Genomic DNA, 24684 nt, shown 5'->3' with positions numbered 1-24684 from the left:
TAATACCTGTGACTCATTTAAGGTGATTAGGGTGAGGTGCCTAGCACTGAGTTTACGTCTATGTAGAACCAGAATTGGACTGGATCATCTAACCGCTGAATTGTGCTCCTTAAAAGCACTGCTCAAATTGGCAGGTTCTGACAAGTTCCTGCCAAATGGGACATCATTTTGAAGTCAAATTTACATCCTTACTTACAATAAGACTGAAAGGGTGCTTCGAAATGTTAAGCACTTATTTAAAAAAAAAAACAAAGAAGGCTGACAAACGTTTGGCCCACTCTCAGAAATCCAAAACTTGTCAAGCTTATATTGGACCCCGGAAGTATATGAAGGTGTAAGTGCATGACGAAATTTCTAAAATGAAACCACTCAGATTATGATATCCCCTCTATTTGGCTGACAGATCTATTTATCAAATATTTACATTGTATATGTTATGCTTCCCTTCATATTTCTCTAACAACTGAACATATTGAAGGAACCCATTAAAAAGTTACTTCTAGCCAAAAAAAATGTCAAACCGAGCCATGGTCCCAAATTGTTATTCAAGGATCCCCTTACTACGATGAGGGTTGGGTGATATCTATCAATATACAAGGCAATCATAAACCTGATCAACACACCGGGTTGGATCCTGAAGAGTGGATCATATTGACCCATGGCTATTTTAAATGTAGATTCCAAGATCTTTTCAAACATCCTGGGGTCCAGACTAGAACCCCTAATTATGTGCCTTATACATCCGGATCAAACAAGCTTTCTACAGTGTCACCAGCTCTTCAATGACATAAGGAATGTAGCGCACCTCAAGGATACATTTAAAAGGTTTCCGAGGGCCATTTTGATACTGTTCATTACCAACAACGAGAAGGCATTTGACTTAGTCCACTGGGCCTCTCTAAAAGATACATTGAAAGCCGTGGTGTTTGGCGACATTTTATTAAAATGTATTTCTGCCGTTTATGGTAATTTCACCTCTATGGTTAGTTCATGGCAACCTTTTCTTAGGGTTTCATTGTAGGAAGGGGGACCAGACACTGCCACCCCTGCCCATGCTCTTTTCTTTTGGCGTGGAACCCTTTGCCAGACAAGTGAGTGCCTACCCTGAGGCATACAATTAGGCCACGGTTTAGCCATGTTCACAGTGTACCTTTTTGTTGACTTTTTAGAACCCTCCTCATTCTTGCAGTACCTCATAAGTTAATACAAAGAGGTTACCTGCTTTAAATTAATTACGCAAAATCAGAACTCCTGGAGTGGTCTATACCACCAGATAAGAAAACTGCTCTAGAGAAGTTGCTCCTGTTTAGATGGACAAAGAACTGGGTCTGTTACTTGCGGTTGAATCTTGTGCCAAATATTGATTTAATGGCAATTACATTTTGGGCTCAAATTGAGAGGGCTATAGCAAGTTTTAGGACATTGATAATGTCCTTGTACCGCTATATCAAGGTCATCAACATGTATGTAAAATAAGTTATTAACTAGTATTTTTCATACATGAAAAAAACACATTAGCACTTGGATGCTTGTAATGGAAAGCGCAGAGAGCTAGACTTTCGCACAAGACAAAGACTGCTTATCTGCAGCGATTTAAGGAATTGCATTCTTTTAAAACTTTGTTACTTTGCACAGTAACTGACTTGCAATGCATGTATGACAAGTTAAGGACCCAACCAAGAGACATGCATTTCCGTTTTTACCAATTGTTTTGCAAATAAATACTGAGTGATTTCCTCTGTTGTTATGTGTAAAAATCAGTAAAAACGGAAAACGGGAAGCCTTATTTATAATCTATACAGAAAACTCAGATTTCTCTTAGGCCTCAGCATTTTAGTGTTGGTGACAGTACGAGGTGGATCCGCTGACCTTTTTTTAGAAACGTGGAAATTAAATCTTTACGAACATGCAAATTAGATTACCACATATCGTCGACTGATCGCATCTTGTCCTTTCAACAGACATTAGATCATCAAAGGGGCAGACGGGAAGATGCCACGTGATTACTAGGTTTACAAATTTGTATCAACCAAATACCATTGAGAAGTAGTCTTGTATCAAATATTTGTCTTCTCCTTTACTCTCATCCTGGTCGAGAGTGGGCATATGACAAACTTGCTTAAAGATCTAGGGAAAGTCTTTCGGACCAAAACATGAATAACAACATGAATAACAGAACAAAGGGGGTCTTTAATATGCATTCAATATTTGTGCTTTGGGTAACTGCTGAGAGGCTACAAGCTTGAAGGTAGGCTTATCTGGGAATTTTTGGCAGTTGCACGTATGATTGGAATGCCCTATAATCCTAGGATTCTGGCGGACCTTACTGACTCTATTTTCAAGATCCTGAGTGAGGACTTGCCTTGGGATCTTGGGGACTGTCCTTTTGGGTCTTCCACTGGGACCGGTCTAAACGCTGCACTTTGTTAAAGGGATGATCAGAATGATGTTCTTCTCAGAGAAATTGGTCATTGGATGATGTTGAGGAATCCTGAAGGCCCACATATTATTCTGTGGCAGAAGCCAACGTACCTTTTTAGCCGTGGAAAAACTTTCTATGCATCTGACAGAATGCTAAACTGGATTTGCAGGTAAATGTAGGCCCTTTTCGTGCTTCAGAAGTCTGGGAACTTGCATGCCCACAACGGCCACAAGAACAAGTTATTTGGCTTATGCAGTATGTGTGCTCGGGGGAAATTACGTTGTGGTAGTGAATTGGATAGTTGAAGGAAGCCATCAAAGAAGTTACTATTATTGGTCTGTTTTCTGCTTGATCTCTAGTCTTTACAATGATGAATTCCAAATGTTGGTTTACTTTAATGAGACTATAATTATACGAGAAACTGCTGATTAGGGGTTAAGGGTTGTGCATGTTGGTTGTAAGTGGAGAGCTGCTCACTTTTGAGACGTAATTGTTATCTATGTTTTCATAACAATAAAATAGTTTTGAAAAAAAAAGTATTTACAATTTGTTTTTAAATTATTCTGTGTGATAATAAGAGGAATCCGTGGAGATGTTCCCATCCATTGTATAAATCAGCCAAAATAATTAAAGTTGAAAGAGATCAAACATTTTGAATACTACATGTACCCTTCAAAGCAAATCAAGTGAATTTCAATATAAACGAGACATGTTGTCAGAGTGTTTGAATTAATTTCGATATTCTACATTTTCATCAGGAAAACATTGCATTCTTCAAATCTACATAGATCAGCTAGTGGTATATATGTAACTAAATTTGGTGAATTATCTATATTTGCTTAACTTAATCATTTGTATAATCATTGAAGGTGGGATCATGACAATCGGTAACAAAAATGTGTATCCAATAGCTTTATAAACAATTTGATCAGTTTTCTCTCCAGTCCTCTCTCTAGCCCTTTAAAATCTCAACTGATGACTCTTTGGATGTAGTTGTTCAACTGTTCTTGCTTGACTAAGATGCATATGAACATGTCTACTTCTCTGCAGCGTTTCTCTCTTGACATGTAGTATTTAAAAAAATATATATAATAATTAAAAAAACTAACCTATGCTTTTTCCTCTCTAGCTATTATGCTGTCCTGTATCCAATGGTTTATCCTATGAAGATAACTGGAAACCGAGCAGTATTTGCCATTGTCTATGTATGGTTACATTCCCTAATTGGATGCCTTCCCCCGCTCTTCGGCTGGTCGTCCTTGGAATTTGATCACTTCAAATGGATGTGTGTGGCCGCCTGGCACAAGGATGTGGGATACACTGCCTTTTGGCAGGTTTGGTGTGCGTTGCTACCTTTCCTGGTTATGGTACTTTGCTATGGGTTTATTTTTCGCGTGGCTAGGATTAAAGCGCGGAAGGTTCACTGTGGTACTGTGGTGATAGTTCAAGATGATGCCCATAGAAATGGGCGAAAAAACTCAAACACTTCTACCTCTTCTTCTGGTAGCAAAAGGAGTGCCTTCCCTCATATTGTCTATTCTGCCAATCAGTGCAAGGCACTCGTAACTATCTTGGTTGTGATTGGTGCTTTTGTTGTTACATGGGGACCTTACATGATTGTAATAAGCACTGAAGCCCTGTGGGGGACGGATAGTATTTCTCATGCTCTTGAGACATTAGCTACATGGCTGTCTTTCACAAGTGCAATCTGTCACCCACTCATTTATGGATTGTGGAACAAAACTGTGCGAAAGGAATTGTTAGGAATGTGCTTTGGAGACCGGTACTACAGAGAATCGTTTGTTCAACGCCATAGGACTTCAAGGATGTTCAGCATTTCCAACAGGATCACAGGTAGGACATTTACCACCATCGTTCTCACACGTTTTAATAACTTGCTGACTGTATGCCTGCAAAGTAAAAGATGCATGCATGAGGCTTTCTTGAACTCTGTTGATGTTTGTTTCCTTTTAAAATACATGCCAAATGCATTATTTTGTGGTAGCGTTATGTTTTCTGAGCACTTATATGACATTCATCTTTTTGACAAATTGCATTTAAAAGCTGAACACATAATTATTTGGAATTTGTCTGTTTTGCAACTGTTTCGCGTTTAGTGATCCAATTCTCTCTGAAATATGCACACAGCAGCTCCTCGCAGCACATGATGAATCTTAAACTTTCTCATGGTAGCCACGTTTGTCTTACTGCCTTTTCAGTATTCATAAATGCAAACCACCACAAAGTTAAGATGGGGGTCTCAGGTGAGTGAACAGGGTTCTATGTAATGCAGCTGCTTACTCCAAGCCACTGGACTACCTCTCCAATGGGGCCTGCCCACCGCTGCCAGTACTTTGCCTCTTCTTCCACCCGCTCCCTCGTGCCTCCGTGTGACGGATTGTCATGTGTCGGGGTATGAAGCAGTGTCTTTTATGTTATTTGCATTAATGTGTCAGAAGCGGGTAATTCCGTTTCTGAAAGAGGCGTCTGTTAATCGGACCCCATTTCATTAATGCTCCATGCTAGAATTATAGAACTAGCATGTGCCTTTGCTGAGGCAAACCCAGCTCTGTAGTGGCACAGGGCAGATTCACGTGCTTTCAGACTCCTTCTGCTACACATGGGTCCTTCAGGCAAAGGAGGCATTTTATATTTCTGCATCTCTGATCTAAATTGTAATTGTATGCTTTGATCTCGTGGCACGTAAATCTTTAAATATCTCGTGCCTAGTTGTGGCATGTTCCTGATAAGAGCACACATTTATACTGACATAGCAATTTGATATCACTCTAGTGTCGGCTCTCTGGCAGGGTCCGTTATGACAGGACAGATGTGAATTGGTGTCTGGTCTAACTGTTTCCAGCCACTTTGATTCTCCTGCAGGAAGGCTAAACCCTCCAAACAGGTAACGGAGGTCCCCTGGCGACTGTGCTTCAAAGACCGGCAATGACAAAAAACAAACTTCCTCACACCAGGATGCTGACCACTGGGAGTCCCTTTTAATGTCAGCAGGCACGAGATGGGAACTGGGTTGGAGTAGCAAGGGAAGGAAGGGTGACCTGGAGAAGGGTCCCAGCATCTTTTTTTCTGTTAAGGCTCCCTTCCTTTTTCCTGTCCCCTCTCTTCTTTGTTTCTGTTTCCATTTCATGCAGGAAATGTACTCTGGGTTTGATGCCATAAGGCAAAGAGCACCTGTTACAACAAGGATTGGACCCCTTACAGCATGCTTGCTTTGAACCATTCTGGTGTGGCATTCTGCCTTTGAAAGGATAGGGGCACTTGTCATTCTTTGATTCCTCATTGATGCATCAAGAAAAGATATACATTTGGGCCTCCGTTGGAAGTGCAGTCCATTCAAAAGTCCTCTCTTCCATTGAGGTGAAGACGGAACACATTCAAGGTATTGGAGAGCTCTGTCCCCTAACCATCCCAAGGTAACATTGAGGATGATCTGCTGCTGGACCAAGGCCTCTGTAGGGGCTGCACTGAAACCAGCTCCCTTTTTCATCTTCTTCTGATGTGATTGTTCAAACTTGCAAGATGGGGGTGGTGACTGTGAAATCTCTCTTGATAAATCAAGTTATCAACCCTTTTTAGCATTTTAGACCTGCTTGGCAGATGGCTTGGTGCAAATCCTCTTTTTCTGTGGGTTTGCTACAAATGGGCCTTTGCGCTGAACCCAAGCCTGAAATGCTCTCCTCCTCTTCAACCAGATACTGCTTCAAAGTCCACTTGACCCCTAAGTGGGAATGCAGATTTTCTTTTCCTTCCCAGGCAGCATGTGTGCCCTGTGGGTGAGGGACTCGATCCCGGACCCATATTACTCTAGACCCTTGGGTACTCAGATCATCAGAGAGGGTCTTTACATGTTAATAGATCTTGTAAGGAATACATGTTATCGAGCAGTAGACGGACACAACGGATAAGTTTCAAAAACGTTTATTTAGTATTTTGGTTGGGTTGGAAGAATTACTAACTGGCCTGACTCTAAAATGGGAGTAGTCTCGACCATTAAAAAAATGACAAACAAGTCTGTCTAGTCAAAAATAAAAAGGCCTATACTAAGAAAACCTTCCCTTGCCCTCATTCTCAAAATCTAAAAGGAAAATAGTGTCTCAAAAGAAATGTCAGAAGGGCTTAACTAATAACTCTCCCGCGTTCAGCTATTGGGGGAGGCATGCTACCACAAGCAGATACTGACACCCACGAGCTGCAAGTTTCAGAGTTAGACAGGCTTATAAAGGATTTAAGACTATCTTGAGCCAATGGTGGTCTCTGGAGAAGCCACTGTCAGTTAGTAGCCCAGGACACTGAATCGTCATTGGGGGGGTGCTAAAATCGAAACATGGACATCAATCCAGGACTGGTAGCGAAGAAATCAAAGGTCCACTTACATTTGCCAATGTCCAGTGACCACTTCTATTTGTTCAGACGTTCCCGAGACCACAAATCTGGAAGGCCAGCATTTGGAAAATATCATTTAACTTAAGGTAGGGAGTCTCTGGAATCATGTTTTCAGAGAACCATATTTACTTTTGTACTTTGTCAGATGAGATCCCCTTGTCGAGGAAATGTTATCTTTTAGAACTTGGGACTCTGGGCCATGGTCCTAACCAGTGTCAGCTCTGACTCTCATTAGTTGTTGTCCTCTGAACATGTACGCTTTTATGTGGGAACATCTATCTACATACATTTGCTTTCTTTTACTGCAACCCATAATGTGTTTTGCACCCTAAACAAAACTTTGTTAACCTTTACAAGAGTCTCCTGGTCTTGTGTCGATTCCTCGGTTTGTGACACCTGATGAACTTAGATGCAGTTTAAATTTTTGTTTCCGTCATTTTCTCCTCTGTGCCAATTCACAAAAGAATACAACCCTTCAGGTAACAGAAATAAAAGGAGCAAAGGTAAATCCAAGCCAAATAAAATGTTCCCAATCCGTAAGTTAGAATGCAAAAATGATTTGGAAGAGTTTAAGTAGTTTAACCTCACTCAATACATCTATAGAGGGCATGATATGGGGTGACATATGTAGTCCGCGGGGGCGGAGGGGTCCATAGGGGTGCTCGTACCTCTTCCTGCCAAACAAGATCTTGAAAACCTCCTATTCTCAGATGAGCACTCTCTGATGTGCTGCCAAATTCAGAAAAAAACTGTAGTAATCTGCTCTGCTCGTATAAATATCAAAGTGTTAGGAAAGTTTTTCTGAAGTCCAACTAAGGGCTTAGTAAAACCATTCAACTGAGGCAGTACAAGACTCCAGTTTAAGGCTGTACAACCTGAGTTCATGGTAGCGTAGACAGAGCAGCCAGGCTTATCTTAGGAGGGAGTGAGGGCAGTAGAATTAGTACAAATTAAATTGTGATACAAATTGTTATGGTGTTTAACTGGGGCAGCTTATGTATGATGTATAGAACCTTGCTGCAGTGATGACACCTTGTAGTTCTATGCTTTGTTATTAGAATGTTACTGTTTGAGTTAGTTCAGTTGATGCTGCTCTCTGAGATGGCTGGGGGTCTTTTGTGTCCAGCTTTACCTAGCAAGCAATAAACCATATATACAATCTATTTGGAGTGGTTCTTTGCTTCAACATTTGGCGACGAAGATGGGATGGAAGCTGTGAGGGAGCAGTAACTGGATTCCTCCGGGCACTAAGAAATACGAGACCCCAAGCCGTGAGCCTTGGCGTCGAGGAGCTGCCCTACGCCCGACCCGCACTATACGGGTAAAAGGAGCAAGCCAGCGCACGTTTTGCCTACCTGGAGACGATCGCGGCAGGCTGCTGCTGCTTTGGGGGGTGGAGATCTCCCTGGGCTGCTTGGCGGTGCTCGGTCCCCAGAAATTGCCTGCGGTGCTGTCCTGCGGCGGGTTGCGATGACCCGTGCTTGCCGCGTGGAGGGGGTGAGTGCCAAGTTCCTTCGCCGGCTACGCTATTGGGGAGGAGGTAGCCGGGAATGGCGCGAGCTATAGCGCTGAAGAAGCGTGAGCCAGAGAGTGGAGGAAGCTCAAGGAAAGCACCCGGCTCCGCAACACGTGACAAGGAGCCATGCAAGTCTGAGCGTGGAGGAGACTCGAAGAAAGCATCTGGCCCAGTGACGCTAGGCACGTCACGTGTGCGGACGTGAAGCCGTCGTCCGCATCGTTCGCATCGGCGGATACAGTGACGGGATGTCGCGCGTTTGGATTGAATCGCGGGAGAGGGAGAAGCACCGGAAAGCCCAAAAGCCTCGGGATACTGATACCCACCTAGGGCCGCAATGTGGAGGGCGGAAGCGTGCGTCAAAAGGAGCATCAGGATGAAAGTGCAGCCAGGAATAAGTGTATCCAGGCAAGTTTGAATTGGTTAAAAGAGACGTGATAGAGGTGTGCTCAAATTTAACGTGTCAGGGAATAAGTGCATCCAGCCAAGTGTGGCACAACTTTTACGTGTCTGAAGGTCGACTGTCTAGGTTGTAGCTTTCTGGTGCACAAAAGGGCACCAATCAACCCATAAGCAAACATGGCACTGTCTGGAATTCCAGGTCCGCAAATGTTTTTGCAGGCTCCTGGTCCTCCAAGAATCAAATGGGGGCCCTGGAAAAAGGGTTTTTTGCACTACGTAAAAGCCACGTGTGGAGCAGGCATGTCAGTAGAAAGGAAGGTGTTGATGCTCATGCATCTGCTTGGATATGAGGGGCAGCGAATTTTTGAAACATTACCTGAATTGAGCGAACTGGATGTGGAAGGAAGGTATGAATGATTTTGATGCAGCATTGGCAAAACTGGACAAACATTTCGAATTAAAGATAAGCACGGTGTTGGAACGCTATCATTTTGGAATGAGATTTCAGCATGAGGGTGAGTAGGTTGAAGAATACATTACTGCCCTGAGACATTTGTCACTGAACTGCAAGTTTGGGGAAAAACTGGATGAACATATTAGAGACCAGTTCATGTTACACTGCTCTAATGACAAAATTAGGGAAGGAAGTATGGCTGAAGGATGACCCTGATTTAGATGAAGTAGTGGGCATTGCAAAAAGAATTGAGCACACTTTGAAGTGTGTGGCGAACCTTACTGTGAAAGAATCCAAAACTGTTCAACAGACTGAAGTCTAGAAAGTTGGCGATAGGAAAAGAGATGTGACTAAGGACCAAAAGAAAAGGAAAGGGAAAACATCCAAACGGGGCGACATGTATCAAGGGAAGGGTGGCAATAATGTCCCAATAGCCAATAAGACCATGCAGAGGGAAAGTTCACAAGGGGGAAAAAGGAGAGAGGAACGATTATGCTTTAGGTGTGGGAGCGCCTGTCACCTATCTAGCTCTCCGATATGTCCGGGGTGAAGAGCTTTGTGTAATAAGTGTAAACGATGGGGACATTTTGAAAATTGTTGTTCCAATTATAGTGTCGGAGCTGGGAGGAGTGTCATGATAGTCGAGGAGGTTGATGGACCCTCCTCAGATGAATATGAAGGTTCAGAAAATGAAATTGTTACCGTAAATATGGTCCAATGTGCGGAAATTGATGAAAGCGAACATCCTTCAGCTTTGGTGGAGGTGAACGGTTGCCAGGTTAAAATGTTGGCAGATTCATGTTCGAAAATTACCTTAATGTCGAGGGCCGTGTATGAAAATGTTGTTGGAGGTAGGATGGATGATTTAAGCCCATCGGACAAAACTCCGGGGGGGATATAGTGGCACCAGGATTGATGTTTTGGGATGTTGCCCGGCTACTTTCAAATTTAAAGACAGAATTACATGTGGTAAATTGTACATCCCCAAGAAAGGTGAGACGTTGTTGGGATGGAAAGAGCAAAGGGGTCTATGCATTAAATTAGATCCTAACAGCAAAGAACAGGTGTTGAATGTAGAGAAAATATCTGTGGACTGCTGTATGGATGATGTTCCCAAGAGTTTGATTGGCAAATATCCCGAAGTGTTTAACAAAAGTGTTGGGTGCTTAAAAGGAATGGTTCATAAGATTGTTTTGAGGGATGGATGCAGGCATGTGGCGGCAAAGCTTAGGCCGTTGCCAGTGTCAATGCGTGATGCTGTGAGAGTGGAGTTGGAGAAATTAGAGAAAGCTGGCATCATTGAACCAGCGAAGGCGGTCGAATGGATTTCTCCTGTGGTGGTTGTGAAAAAGTCAGGTGGAGATTTGAGGGTATGTATAGATTTAAGAGAATTAAATCGGTGTGTAGTAGCAAACCGACATCCTCTCCCGAATATGGGGGAACTTTTGACCAGAATAGGGAACGCCAAATATTTTGCCAAATTAGACTTGGCGAGTGCCTACCATCAAATCAATCTGGATGTGGAATCCCGGAAGCTGACGGCTTTCATTACATACGAAGGCATCTTCCAGTTTCGGCGCATGCCATTTGGTTTAATATCAGCTTCATCGGTTTTCCAGAAAGTCATGGATAGGTTATTCAAAGGTATTACGAACGTGTGGTGTTTCCAGGATGATGTATTAGTTTGTGGGAATACTGAAGATGAGCTATGAAGGAAACTGTGTACGGTTTTGGATATATTCAGGGCACGAGGTATTACGTTGCGTAGTGAGAAATTTTTTTTCTACTCAGTTGTAGAATATTTAGGACACAAATATCAGAAGAAGGGTTAAAACCTAAAAAAGCTTTGGTGGATGGTATAAAAAGATTGCAGTCTCCGAAGAATAAGGCAGAACTACGATCATTTTTGGGGACAATAGAGTTTTACCACCGTTTCATAGATAACTATGCTGATAGTGTGCACTCACTCAGAGCATTGTTGAGGAAAGGGGTGGAGTTTGTTTGGGATGAAGAATGTGAAAGAGAATTTGTTGAGATCAAATCCAAAATCGATATGGCCAAACCTTCGGCAATGTATGACACTAAGAAGAGGACGATTCTATCTGTTGATGCGCGTGAAACTGGCATCGGAGTAGTTATGTCTCAAGCAGGAATTGTTGGGGGAGAGTCGGTTGTGTTGCACGCATCACGCATGTTGAGAGGCCCCGAACTAAACTATTCGGTGTTGGAAAAAGAGGCTTTGGCATGTCATTGGGGGATAGAAAAGCTGAGAAACTTTGTCTGGGGACAGGAATTTGTATTGAGAACGGACCACAAACCGTTGAAGGCTATTTTTGAAAGCAAAGGTTTGGACAAAGTGTCGAGAAGGGTTGCCTGTTGGGTGACAAGACTGCAATGTCACAAATTGAACATTGAAGTAGTTGCTGGAAAGCATAATGTGCAGGCTGATCATGCATCCAGAGTAAGAGTAAAAGATGAGGACGTTGAGGAAGGGTTAGAGGTAAATGAAAATATGGTTTTTCCCATGGTTGAAGGTGTGCTGCACAAAGAAGAATGGATTGAAGCATCTTTGTCTGATGAGATGTGGAGGCGCATAACAAGTTTTATTACAGATGGCTGGCAGGAGAAAAGATTGTTATCTGGTGAAGAACGAGCTCTGTGGGAGGTGAGGGCTGAACTTGCGGTGAAAGATGGGCTAATATATCGTTGGGACAAACTTGTTGTTCCACTATGCCTAAGGAAGAGACTGATGGCTATTGCTCATCAGGTTCATATAGGCATTTATAAAACCAAAGGGGTAATTAAGGCTGATTATTGGTGGCCAGATATGGACCGCGAGATTGTAGGAGGATGCATAGATTGCATAAGGTCGGGAAAAGGTATATCTGATGTGGTGTAACCCGTGAGAGGAGTTGAAAGTCCCTATGGTGTCTGGCAGGATCTGGCCATGGATGTTTTGGGCCCAGTGGATATGGGCAGAGGTCGAGGTAGGTTTGTGTTGGCCTTAGTGGATAGATTCTCGCGGTGGACGGAGTTCAAAATATTGAGAGAAGTCACAGGTCAGTCTGTTGTGGCATTTTTGGAAGAAATATTCGAGAGGGAAGGGTTGCCAGGGAGTGCGTTGACGGACAATGGTCCACAGTTCATGGGAGCATTCTTTCAGGAGTACATGTACAAATGTGGTGTCAAACATAAAAAGACGGCACTGTATTATCCTCAAGCCAATGGTATGATTGAAAGGGTCAACCGCTGTATAATGGAAGGCATTAGGAATGCGGTTGCGAGTAGTCTTGACAGGAAGGTTACGGTAAAAGAACGAATGTATGCTTTGCGGATGGCCCCAAATGCTGAGACAGGAGTCAGTCCATTTGAGTTGATGAGAGGACGGAGGGGTAGTACGATGTTGTCCCCGGCCTGGTTAGGTCGGGCGAGAGAGACTGATAATGTGGTGGAGGAGGTAAAAAGGAGTATGGATGAACGAAACAAGAAGAGGGTCAAGGAGATCAATGAGAAGTTTCCAAGAAAGAGAACGACGGTTGAGGTTGGTGATCTAGTCCGAATAAGGAAAGCGGTCATTAAGAGAAAGGGTGATCTGTTGTATTCAGAGCCTGTTAAAGTCGCACAGGTTTTTGATGGAGCTGTGAAGTTGGAGAGTGGACAGGTGTGGAGTTTGGCGAGAGTTGCAAGGGTAAGGGATAAAACCTGCTGAGGGTTGCATTGTTTAATCTCTCGCTGTGCAATGTAGGGTGTCTAACCCACATTATCTATATTTGCTAATAGTGTGTGTATCTAAATCCGATAAAGTGTAAATAGGTTTTGTCATTGGATAAGGGAGGGGGGTGTGTTATGGTGTTTAACTGGGGCAGCTTATGTATGATGTATAGAACCTTGCTGCAGTGATGACATCTTGTAGTTCTATGCTTTGTTATTAGAATGTTACTGTTTTGAGTTAGTTCAGTTGATGCTGCTCTTTGAGATGGCTGGGGGTCTTTTGTATCCAGCTTTACCTAGCAAGCAATAAACCATATATACAATCTATTTGGAGTGGTTCTTTGCTTCAACACAAATGATCCAAAGAAACACTTTGTATTGCAAAAATAAAGGATTTATTTAAATACAGGTAGGCCCAGATAAATCTAGTTGGCAGTAAGCACAAACACATTATATGAAATCACAATATAAAAACACACTATATACTTGAAGGTACACAGACCAAAGTATAAACATAATTTGGAACCCCTGACAGTAGTTCTAGGGAAGTCAAAACCTTTTCATACACATTCAGTATAGGTCACACCTATTCTTGGGGAGTAAAAACCAATGGTTACTTTCACAATTCCATTCAGTAATGCAAGGGCAGTAGACCCTACCAGTTATACACTGACTCTTAGTACAAATCACTTAATCAGTCAACTGGACAATATACTTTTGGTGACTAGTGGTACACTTATTCTAGGTCCAGTAAAAACCTATAACAACTTTTGTGATAACACACAGATAAACTAGGTGAGTAAAACATATGTATGTAATATACAATTACAGGTGCTTTTGAGATCAGTGAAACACAGATTAAGATACGCAGTAACTTTGGTAACTTATTTTTGGATGGCACACAGCTAACACAAGGTAAGTAAAACACTCATACATTTTTTTAACCTCACAATGAAGGGGAAAGTAAAGCCCAATGTTACACTTTACTGAATTACTCAAAGTTATTCTAGTTAGGCAACAACCTAATACAGATTTATTCTGGACAGGCTAGCAGCAAGTCAGGGGAAGCAAGACCGAGTTGAGGGTCACTCATAAAATTATCCTCAAAGGACTAATCTGGTGATACCAACTTTTGGAGGACACTCATACAATTATCCTGCAGGAATAATCTGGTGAAACCAACACTTTACTTTTGGGAAGAGGCACAACCTATTCACAGGAGAGTAAAATACCTTCACATCTACTTTCTATTAGAATGGCAAAACAGTTTCTAAGGAAAGAAAAGATGTTAACCATACTTTTAAGAATAGTGCATCACACATCCAAGATAATTAAGAACTTTTGTAACTGTTCACTCTTAGAATTTCAGTTACCAACCAACTCTTTACAAGTAAGTAACTTTTAAGCACTTATTTTCTTTTCTAGGCGAAAGGCCCAATCCCTTCAAAGTCTTTACCTTATTCTTGGAGAATGAGTGTTCTCAGTGGCAGAAGGGGGGGGGGGGTGTCACAATGACTAGTGACCAACCGGTAGTGTCAGAAGAGGTTCTTTAGTAGCAAAAGTCAGAGTTCCTTAAAACTGGGCAAACAGGTGAGTACTTTACTTCTAGGCTTAGAAGAGGGTCCAGGGGCTTGGCAGTAGACACCCTAGCAGGATTCTAGCAGTGGGGCTGGGTGCACTGAATGGGAGGCCTCCCCAACACAGAAGACAACCCACAGCTACACAGAAATCCTAACAGGCTTAAGGTAAGTACATACCCAAGCCAACACAGTACCTCAGCATTGAAGTATTTGCAGCAGAAGGACGTCAGGGTCTGTAGCCAAATGCCCGGTCAGTGGATTCCTTGTTGTGGTGACTGAAAACAAGACCTCAGAAGGAACTTTGCAGCAGGGATCGATGAAGAAGGCTCTAGGCAAGGTTTCCCTTGTGGCTGAATGCGGTTCTGCGGATTTGGTGCCTTTTTAAGGAGCACAGAAGAAGACCGAAAATTGCGGTTGAATTTTCATCGTTCAGAGGTCCAGCACTCTGTTTAGCGGACTTTTCGGACTCGATTCGTGTCTCTGGAGATCCACCAGGATGCCCACGAAGTTTGAGCAAGTTTCGGAATTCGGAAGACCGTGCACCGCTCAGTGGCTCAAGGTCCCAGGGTATTGGGGTATGCAGCAACGCAAGGTCACAGCAACGCGTGGGATGTCTCAAAATGCAAGTCTTCTTGAGTCTAGTGAGTCTCACAGGGCTTTGGTTCAGGGTCGTTATTTCTGGAGTCCCCAGGTCAATTGGAAGGAAGGGCTAGAGTAGGCTCTGGTTACACAGCAGGCTCCCCGGTCGCTGGAAATCGTTTCAGCCGCTTTTCCTTCATCATCCTCTTCGGTTTTGGTTCCAGTGGTTGACTTTTCTTCAGCTTCCAGGTTTGCAGTATTTATCGGGAACTACAGCACAACCTCTGCATTGTCTCCCTGCATTTTACAAGAAGGGGCGGTCTGGTTGTTCAATCAGGACAGCCAGCCCCCCACTGGGATTTGTCCCCATTCAAGCAAGGCGTAAGACAAAGGGCTGGGGTGTTTTGGACTCCTCCCTCGCTTCCTGCCCTCACAGACAGACTGGAGCCTGGGCGGGTAGTCCAGGAGACTCCTGCCGAAGATAAAACTCGCACAAAGGAATTTCCCATCCTGGATGTCAGTGGAAGGAATAAGAAACGACAAGAAACACTAGCATGGCAAAAAAAAAAGACGGGGGCCATTTTGGTAAAATGAGCACCCTTAGGTGCCTTTACTGCAGCTGTGAACACAGCCCGCTGTAAAGGTGCACCAAATAAATACAAGGTATCACTGCCACCAGCCATTAAAGGTAAGCTTGTCCCTGTAACAGATTTGTTACAGTTTTAGTGTGAAAGGGGATACATTGTATCTCCCCAGCACTCCACATAAGGTGGGGTGTGCTGGCTTCACAGAATAAAATGTAAAAGGGATCTAAAGATCCTTTCTACCCTTGGGAACTGTAGTTCACCCAAGGTTAGCAAAAGAAAGTTAAAAGGGGAGCCCCTAGGGCAACCCAGCAACAACAGGCACTTTTTCGCCACTTAGCAAGCCCTGCCCACCTGGTGCCTTCCCGCTCTTTTTCACCACTTAGCAAGCCACGCCCACCTGGTGCCTTCCTGCTTGCCGCTCTGTTTCCCAACTTAAGGAGCCCTCCAGCTTCTTTTCCTTTGCAGATGGGGAGCCGGTGCAAGTGGATCTAGGTCACCTGGCCTAAGCCCCACCCACCTGGTACCTTCCTGCCTGCTGCTCTTTTTCACCACTTAGCAAGCCCCGCCCACCTGGTGCCTTCCTTCACCATCACTGTCTTGTGGCCAATGCTGGATTTGACTTTTATGGACTTCATTCATTCACGGTGCGTCACTCTTTCTCAACTCTCATGCTGGACTTCCTTTGCATCTTGTACTCATGGTGGCCCTTAATCATGCTGTTCCCATCTTCATCTTGTATCCTGGCTTACAACATTATGTGTTACTACTGACTTCTGCAATTGTATTCGCTCTCCACTCTTGCTTCTCCACTCTTTTTGACTGCTTACTCTCTTTTCTCTCGTCCTTTCCCTTCTCCCTTTTCCTATCTCCTCCCCTTACTTTCTTCTATGCACTTACTCTATCAGAATTATCCCTGGACCTAATATGGTAGCATCCTCGTCTGTTTCCTCCACCCTCCCATTACTGTTTTTTTCCTCCCCACCACCCCTCCAACTCTATCCGAAATGTTGTCAGGCCTAGTATGATAGTCGCTTGTTTTGTTCCTCCCCTCCCTTTCTGCACCCCTCTCCCTCACCTTTTGTTTTTCTCCGGCTCTACCAGAAATGTCGTTGGGTCTAGTACGGTAGTCGCCTGTCTGTTTCCATTTCCTTCCCACTCTCCCCCTCCCTTCCTTATCTATGTCTTAGCTCTTGCACTATCTGAAATGACGTCAGGCCGAGTACGATAGTTAATTTCACATCCTTACTGTTCATAGCCTGTAAGAATGTGGTTGTATTTTCCCTTGTTCCCTCCCTTGCCTTGAAGCGCTATGAAACACATTGTGTATAGGCGCTATATAAATAAACGATCATATCATATCACTTATTGCCAATAAGTTGTTAAAGAGGATAACTTTAAAAAGACACTATGGAGAATCAAAAATGACACCCATAGAAAGAGTTAAAGATTATGTGAGTGTGGAAAAAGGTTCCCACTCACTGAGGTATTAAGGAAAAATATCCCACTAGTAAAGCAAAAAGTTCTGGGGTTGACCCAGGTCAGGAGGATTTACCAGTTCTCTGAAAATCTTACCTAACGCGAAGTTCGGACAATGAGATCTGCAAAGCGGGTATCTCAAGTTTTGCAAGACTGAGTCTTTTTGCTACAACTAACATTTTCTACAACAGCCTGCCAATAGGAGAATGCATTGCATATATATTGCAGAAGTGACCCTCTGCGTCTGTTGTCTTCGCTAAAATGTCAGCCTGTTGTATGCAAATTTTCCTGCACCCCTAACAATGCGTGGTACACGGTCCTTTGATTCGTCCCTAAGCCCCCGACCGGTCTCGGTCCAGCATACTGGTAATTACTGTGAGAACCTACCTTGATTCCCCTTTGGGGTGAGATAAATTGTTAGTACTAACCCTGGATGATGAACCAGAGAATTTCCTTTTAGTGTTCGCAATCAGCTTTCTTGCCAAACACCGTCCCTCAAGCCTGCATATATTGGGAGATCTATATTGGGAGATCTCTTGTACAGTCGTTATCAAGCATTTGCATTGGGCTGGTTGGGGTCTACATTGTCAACTTTTGAAACCTGCGAGTTCTCTACCCACACCCATGCCTTTTTTAAATTGTCAATCACTGTACCCTCGACACAGTTGCATGTACTGAAATGTGCATGAAAGTGCAAACTTTGTTATTACGTGACCCATCCTTCTTGGCATTTCAGGAATGTAAAGTGATCAGTTGTAACATGCCCTCCTTTACCCAGTTCCTAAATCCAACGGTGCCCAGCCCTGTGCTTGTCGGGATTCCAGGGAGAGGGCATTGTGAAAGCTTTCCGACCCAGTTCCAATACCAAAAAGTGTTACTGGCCTCCAGACACGATGGGGTCCCACCCCTCTACTGAAGTCTCAAGGCAAAATCCCTAACTGCGTGCTTGCCATGTGGATACACTCCTTGCCCTCCGGAGTCGGTTCCCGTTCTGCAACTTTTATTTGTGCTCTTTCGGACCCTTTTTGATGAGCTCATTCTTAGTGTTATGAGGGCTTTTGTTATTCCATATGAATTAAAGTATCTTTCCTTCAATCTCGCAGGCTATCTGTCAGATACTGTAACAGGAAGTGCCTAAGTGCCTTGTCTCGGGAGGATAGCTCAGGGGCCAACGTGCTCGCCTTGGAAGCAGGACGACACGGAGCACCACAGGTTTGATCCTCGGGTCTGCACTTAGAGGTATGAAGCGCGTTATAAATAACTTAACATATCATATCATATCAAACAGCATGTGTGGCAGAGGATTCATTTTAAGAGTTTGTCTGCCTACCCATGCGATCTCAGACTTCGCCTATTGGCCTAGGTCCCACAATTGTTGGCATTGCTGAGATTGTGTTACTAATTATGAGTGTTGGTACCCTGTTGTTGGCGACTTGCACTGTGCCCTTCCCTTGCCCTGGAACCAGTGTTGTGTTCCTCCAGGCCTGTAATTGTGCTTGTACACCGACCTGAAACTGGATCTTGTAGCCATGTTGCCACCAACCTTTCCATTTATAAGTATATTATTGTGCATGCACTCCACCAAACGTATACCTTGCACCGCTGGTGTTTAATGATCACTGTGAAGTAAGGTAGGCGCTCTTCCCACCGACCATTCCAAAGTAAAACATGTATTGCTGGTCCCTCTTTACTAAATTTGATGTTTTACTTTATGGTGTTTGCTTTAATCATGTTATTCCCCTATCGCATTGTGTTTAACCCCGTACCATTTGATGCAGTTGGTGGAGTTGGATCTTAGCCTATTCTTATTTTGACCAACCCCATCCCAGTACCCAGTCTGATGCTTTGCCATTTTCATGTCACCATCATTCTATTATTTTGATACTTTGCTCTATGGAGACAGCCCATCTTTCTCGGTCTCGTGCGATGTTGATGTTCTACCCTTCTGAGTCCCTCACACTATGTCTTGCTATTTGTGCATTCTGATGTCTGTCCATTTGCCCCGTGGCCATGCTTTTTAAGCATATCCTTTCCAATCGGTTTCTGTTGCGGTTTCTGTTGCTTTCTTGCGTATAGGATGTCTGATGTGGATAATGCTTGTTGTGGCTGGCAAGTGGGCACAAAGGCCAGCAACACAGTTGCTGGGGGCACCCTGCAAAGACCGATACTGCAGCGGCCATACCAAACGCAGGGAGCACCCTGCTACGCCCCTCAAGTCTGTGATCACACGGACGGGGGAAAATTCTGGCATCACCCAGACCACATTCCTGGCTCCGTGGGCACACAGGCCACGGGGTACAGATGGCCATGATCACACGGCAGCCACCCAATGAAGGAAACTGTCGCATGTTGCCACGCAGGGAGCCTGCTGCCGTATTGCTGCACGTGCTGGCTGATGTTCCTTTTTCAATGAGGAGTCATGCCCCCTATCCTTAAAGGGGACACCACCAAACTCCACTTTTTACATAACAAAGAAAAACAAACAACTGTATTGATCAAAACATGTGAATTAACGTTACGACCTTGGATCCATTCCAGTCCGGGCACCCATTACGTTACAGGATGCAAACATTCCTCTCGTCACCTGGTGATCCTAGATCCCTGTATCAAACTCCTCAGTCCAGCCCTTCCCCACATGCTGGTGATGCCCCTGATCATTTTCCTGAGCACAAAATAGAAAGAACACATCATCGTCCTGCCATGTGGGCCCTATTCCTTCTGGTGACGCCATCTGAGCCACAGATGTTCTGGGCGGTCTTCTTCCCGCTGCTTGTTGGGTATCCTCCCTTGAGGCGGTGGCTGGTAGGTAGCGGGGTGACTGAGATGGCCGGTGATGGGGACAGACATACCCTCGCAAAGTGGTCAACCTTTCCACACCTCCCCCACTTGTGTCATTTGGCCGGGCACTCACATGCGTGCGGCAGGCCCCATACATACTGTGGGCATAGTGCTGCACTTCCTATGGCAGCATCCACCCAAGGACACTCACTTTTCTTAAAGGCCTTGCTTTCCTGCCATTTTTCTACAGCACACGCTTCCTCCAGATTCACCCTCTGCGTGGACATGTCCATAGCGGACTCTTCTTTCTGCCACTTCATGGGCCAGCCCATCTCTAGGATCCTGGCCGGTATTCTTTTCTAGGCTCTCTGTGGACCTTCTTCCTCAATTGGATCGAGCTGCAGGCAGAGATGCGTTGCCTAATCTCGTTATCCTCATTGTTGCTCAATGCACAGGATAGTGCAATGTGCCGCAGCCTCCCATGGAACGTGTCCAGGCTTTCTAAGTCTTCCTGCCTTGCTGACCTTAGCCTGAACCACTCATAGTCAAGGTGGATCATGGGCATGAAATAATCATTAAGGAACTCAATGGCGGCTTTACACAATAAACCCTAGGCCGCTTTGTCTTAAACAGTTTTTGGACTGCAGAACCCGCAGAATATAGCAAGGTCGGACGTTTCACATTATCATTGCTCCCAAGACCCTCAAAGTAGAGTAAAAGCCTTTCGACCCTTGCGGTCCACCATGGCCCACTGCTGGCTGGGGCTCACACTATGTTGCGTTCACTCAGCTGCGCCAGCTGTCCTTGTTCACAGTGCCACCGTCAGCCACCTGTGCTCCATCCCCGCCGTCTCCCATGGCGTATCGCATGGTGTGTCATCTGAGGCTAATGTGGCCTGTGCTCGTACCAATGTGGTGTGTCGCAGTATTTCCATGCTTATGGTGGCGAGAGGGCGCACGAGCGCTCACGAGGAGCCGCAATCCTATTGTGTCGTTAACACCACACCTGACTGATAAGCATAGGCCCCCCACTGTCCGCTCAGCTGACCACCAGCCCAACAGGTGCAAACGTGTACTGTGTCCCTCTCCGTGCTTGTACGCTCTGAGCCCCCCAGCCTGCTTCAGGACAATTGTTCTTTCTGTATCTTTACATTGTCCTAGACACGGAGCACACACCACTCGTTTCCCTTGCACTTGCTGAGCACCGGTTCATGGAGCATGGACAAACGCTGTCTTTACTTTTTTTTTTACCTTGTCTGTAAACCATGTATTGTCTCTATTTTTAAACAAAAAATGCTTTCTTCGTGGAGTACATCCCCTTCTCTCCCCCAGACAGGAGCACAGTTGCTGGTGGCACCCAGCAAGGGTCAATACTGCTGCAGTCATGCGGCCACACCAAATGCAGGGGGCACTCTGCTACAAGGGGAGGGGTATCTACTGGGATCATCCAGACCAGTCACTGGCTCTGTGGGGGCACAGGCCAGGAGGGTACAGACAGCCCGTGATCATCACATGGCAGCCACACAATAAAAGAAACGTACAACAGTTGCCACGCAGAGAGTCTGCCGCCGTTCTGGCTGAGGTTCCTTGTATTGGGGATCCACGTCATGACCCCCATCCTTAAAGGAGACAACACCACAGTTGTGCCAATTGAGTGGAGGGCTGGGGGAATCGCATTTGTTAACCAAATTCAGTCCCCTCTATACCAACTCATTCGAACTGGATTATGCAATCTTAAAAGGGGGGGGGTTGTGTCACTTGTAGGAGGTGCTGAGCAGTAGGTAGACGCAAGTATGAGTTAATTATCTGAGCTCGACGAAGCCCAGCTTTAGAACTAGCCTTGTGTGCACCCAGTCAGATCACTGGCTATGAGGAAGTGCCAGAGATGCCGTGGACTGGCTCCAAGGGGATGCAACGCTCATCACGTGTTAGAGATGAGCCATGGGTGCGGGCAGCATTTGCGATCCTTATGTTATCAGTGGTTTGGACCCTATGGGTTTTTATTTTAAGTCTGACTGGCAATGCACATGCTTTATTGAGCACCAATGGACACAGAGTTCATAAGTAACCAGCGTGATTGACTGGACAAATAAAAAGAGTTGCAGTGCCATTGAAGAGGCCCGGGACAGCTCCTGCAACGTGTTGTTGTGGTCCATGAAACAGACTCCTTTCCAGAGGTCAAAGTATGCGGGAACTAAATGGTATGACGTTCCGTTTTCGGAGCCATCTGTCATTGTTCCCTTACTTTTGTGTCCCGGATTACCGTTCCAGGATTTTTTTTTTTTGTTGGGTGATGCGGGGGGGGGGGGGGGGGGGTGGCGGAGGTGTTCAAACTTTTCCCCTACTGAGTATTCGAAGCTGAGCCCCGCCGATATCAAGCCAGTGTAACACCTCACTGTGTTTCTTGAAGGTGCTGTATTTCTGTTGTTTATTTCAATAGGCTGCATGTAACATGAAACCCACTCCAAAGCAGCCAGAAAGTCTAGAATTTCTGTAGGCCACATCGTTGTGTGGGGGGTAGGGTGCGATTGGTTGGGGGGGGGGTGTGTCTGTGTGTGTGTGTGTGTGTGTGTGTGTGTGTGTGTGGTGCGAATGGTGGACAGGCGTGCATCTAGGCAAACATTTCAGTGGTAGGGCTAACCTCTGAGACTCTGGGTAGGGGCAAACATTGGGGCATCTAACTGCTTTACGCATTCTAATGTTACTATTCTAGTGCAGTTTCAAGACTACAAGCAGTTATCTCTCTCCTTTACGTCTTCAAGCACCCACTTGTGAACTACTGCGAGAAAGAGTGAGTGGTCTCCTGTCCCTATACCCTTACATGCACGTACTAAACCCCATCACAATTTCAATCGCCTAAAAACGTATGCATACGATGCAGGTGCAAACAATGAAATGCTTTACAGTAGTAATTGCTGGACCTTTGTTAGCTGTGAAGTCGCAGACACTGTTTATTGTATTTGAACTGGTCTGCTGTGGCTCTGTTTTGTTGCGCGCTGTTAGTGCCGAAGTCCTAACCTGTGACCATCATTAGCTCACTGAACAGTTTGCTTTTCCTGTTCTTGTCCACTGAGCTGTTTATCTAGCGAGTGCTAATTCAAGGCCTCACAAGGCACGCAAGTCTTTGTAATGCACCCCCTGAAAGGGCTTCTCAGGCTGGAGTGCTCAAAAAGCACTCTTTTTCTCTGCGCTCTGTTTTCCTTGCTCGAAGACCACACCCAGGTGGTGGCAGCAATACAGTATATCGTGATGCCTTGCAACATTTAAACTATTAAGGAATGGTCCCATGTTCTTGCACAGAGAGCCCCTAGATGGCGCTATTGCATTGGAAACTCAAGTGGTTTTTCAAACCTTAACTTAATTGTCTTGAGCTGCACTCGTTTGTTGGCTCCTCTGTGTGCCCAGGAGGACTTGGGCAGCCAGGATCAGATGTAGCCCAGTATGTGAATAGGGTGTCTAGGTTGAAAGAGAAATTTACAGCCTGTGTATTTGACTAGACCTGTTTTAATGTGAGGGTACCCCAGTGATTGGGTGGTTACCAATGGTTGAAAGTTACACAATGTGATTTGGAAGCAGAGTGTACAATCCGCACCCACTTTATTATAGGCTGTGCAGTTCCTAGAAATCACTATTAGGGGGGGGAGTAACCGGGCGGAGGTGGGGTGTGTGACAAATAGGTGGGTCGCGGTGGTGGCACATTAAATAATTGGAACAGGCCAAACTGGTTTAAGTATACCTATATTTTACCAAGCTGGTAAAAGTTTCATGTTCAACAGTTGTAAAAATGCAATTGCACTAAGCAAGAGACTGTATTCTTTTAACTCAAGCAAACATCGTTCCCAGCACAGCTTCAAATCAGTGCTTTAAGTGGGGGGTCATTGGGCTTCAGCGAGAGGGTGTGGCTAAATTATAGCCGTGGCCTGATGTGTCCCCAGCACACAACAATAAAAAAGAAAAGTTGTCGGGTTAATTAAAAATAATGTTTATGTGTTGTCTTGTGCTGGGGATTCGCCCAAGCCATGCCGGTGACAAGCCAGTGACAAATTGCACTGTGATGTTGCATTGGTGCTCAATTCATTTTGTTCCAATAGACTGTGTCAAGCGGTCAATTGAATGAAATCAGTGGAATCCAGCAACTACGAAATAGCACAGTGCATGTGGCACTGGCTTGTCGTCAGCAGGACTCGTGGTCGAATCCCCAGCATCGCGGGACAGTAATTTAATTGTCCTGTGCTAGGGATTCTAACCTGAGCCCCGCTGCTGACAAACAAGTGTTGCAGTGCACTGTGCTATTTCATAGGTGCATAATTTCTTTTGTTTTATACAATGGACTGCTTGACCCACAAAGCCGGTTATGGGCTTTGTGTCAAGCAGTCTATGAATGAAACAAACAGAATCCACCACTAAGTGATAACACAGTGCATAGTTGCACTGGCTTGTCCCCGGCAGTGCGGCAGAACCCCAGCTCGATCACGGTTTTAGGAGACCCGGCCTGTTAGGGAGAATTTTCATTTCTGTACTAAAATCCTCCCACTTTAGAGGCCCCCCAGCTCTTTTGCTAGTCTTAGGGCTTTTTTAATTTTAACTCCAGAGTGAGTGGGACCTCTTTCTCACTCATGTGTTTTTCCGCGATTTGGATTTTTATGTTTTCACTGTTTTTGGAGTCAAACTCCATAGGCATCTGCTCTTTGTATGGTCAAGTGATGGCACAGCGCAACTTAACACTGGCTAGTCCTCCGCAGTGCAGCAGAGCCCTGGCTCGATAAAGGTTTTAGG

The 24684-nt window shown here is 44.8% G+C and overlaps 1 protein-coding gene across 1 annotated transcript in view; it reads left to right on the top strand.

Annotated features, from left to right (window-relative positions):
• The window catches only part of GPR161 (G protein-coupled receptor 161), a 199587-nt gene that overhangs the window by 82424 nt on the left and 92479 nt on the right, over nt 1–24684 (top strand). Inside the window, exon 3 of the mRNA XM_069636471.1 lies at nt 3552–4276. Within this exon, the coding sequence (XP_069492572.1) occupies nt 3552–4276 (725 nt within the window). The remainder of the gene's footprint in view (nt 1–3551; nt 4277–24684) is intronic.

This window comes from Ambystoma mexicanum, chromosome 7p (genome assembly GCF_040938575.1).
Source record: "Ambystoma mexicanum isolate Mex_15411 chromosome 7p, UKY_AmexF1_1, whole genome shotgun sequence".
Lineage (NCBI taxonomy): Eukaryota > Metazoa > Chordata > Amphibia > Caudata > Ambystomatidae > Ambystoma > Ambystoma mexicanum.
This window is presented reverse-complemented; position numbering and strand designations above follow the sequence as displayed.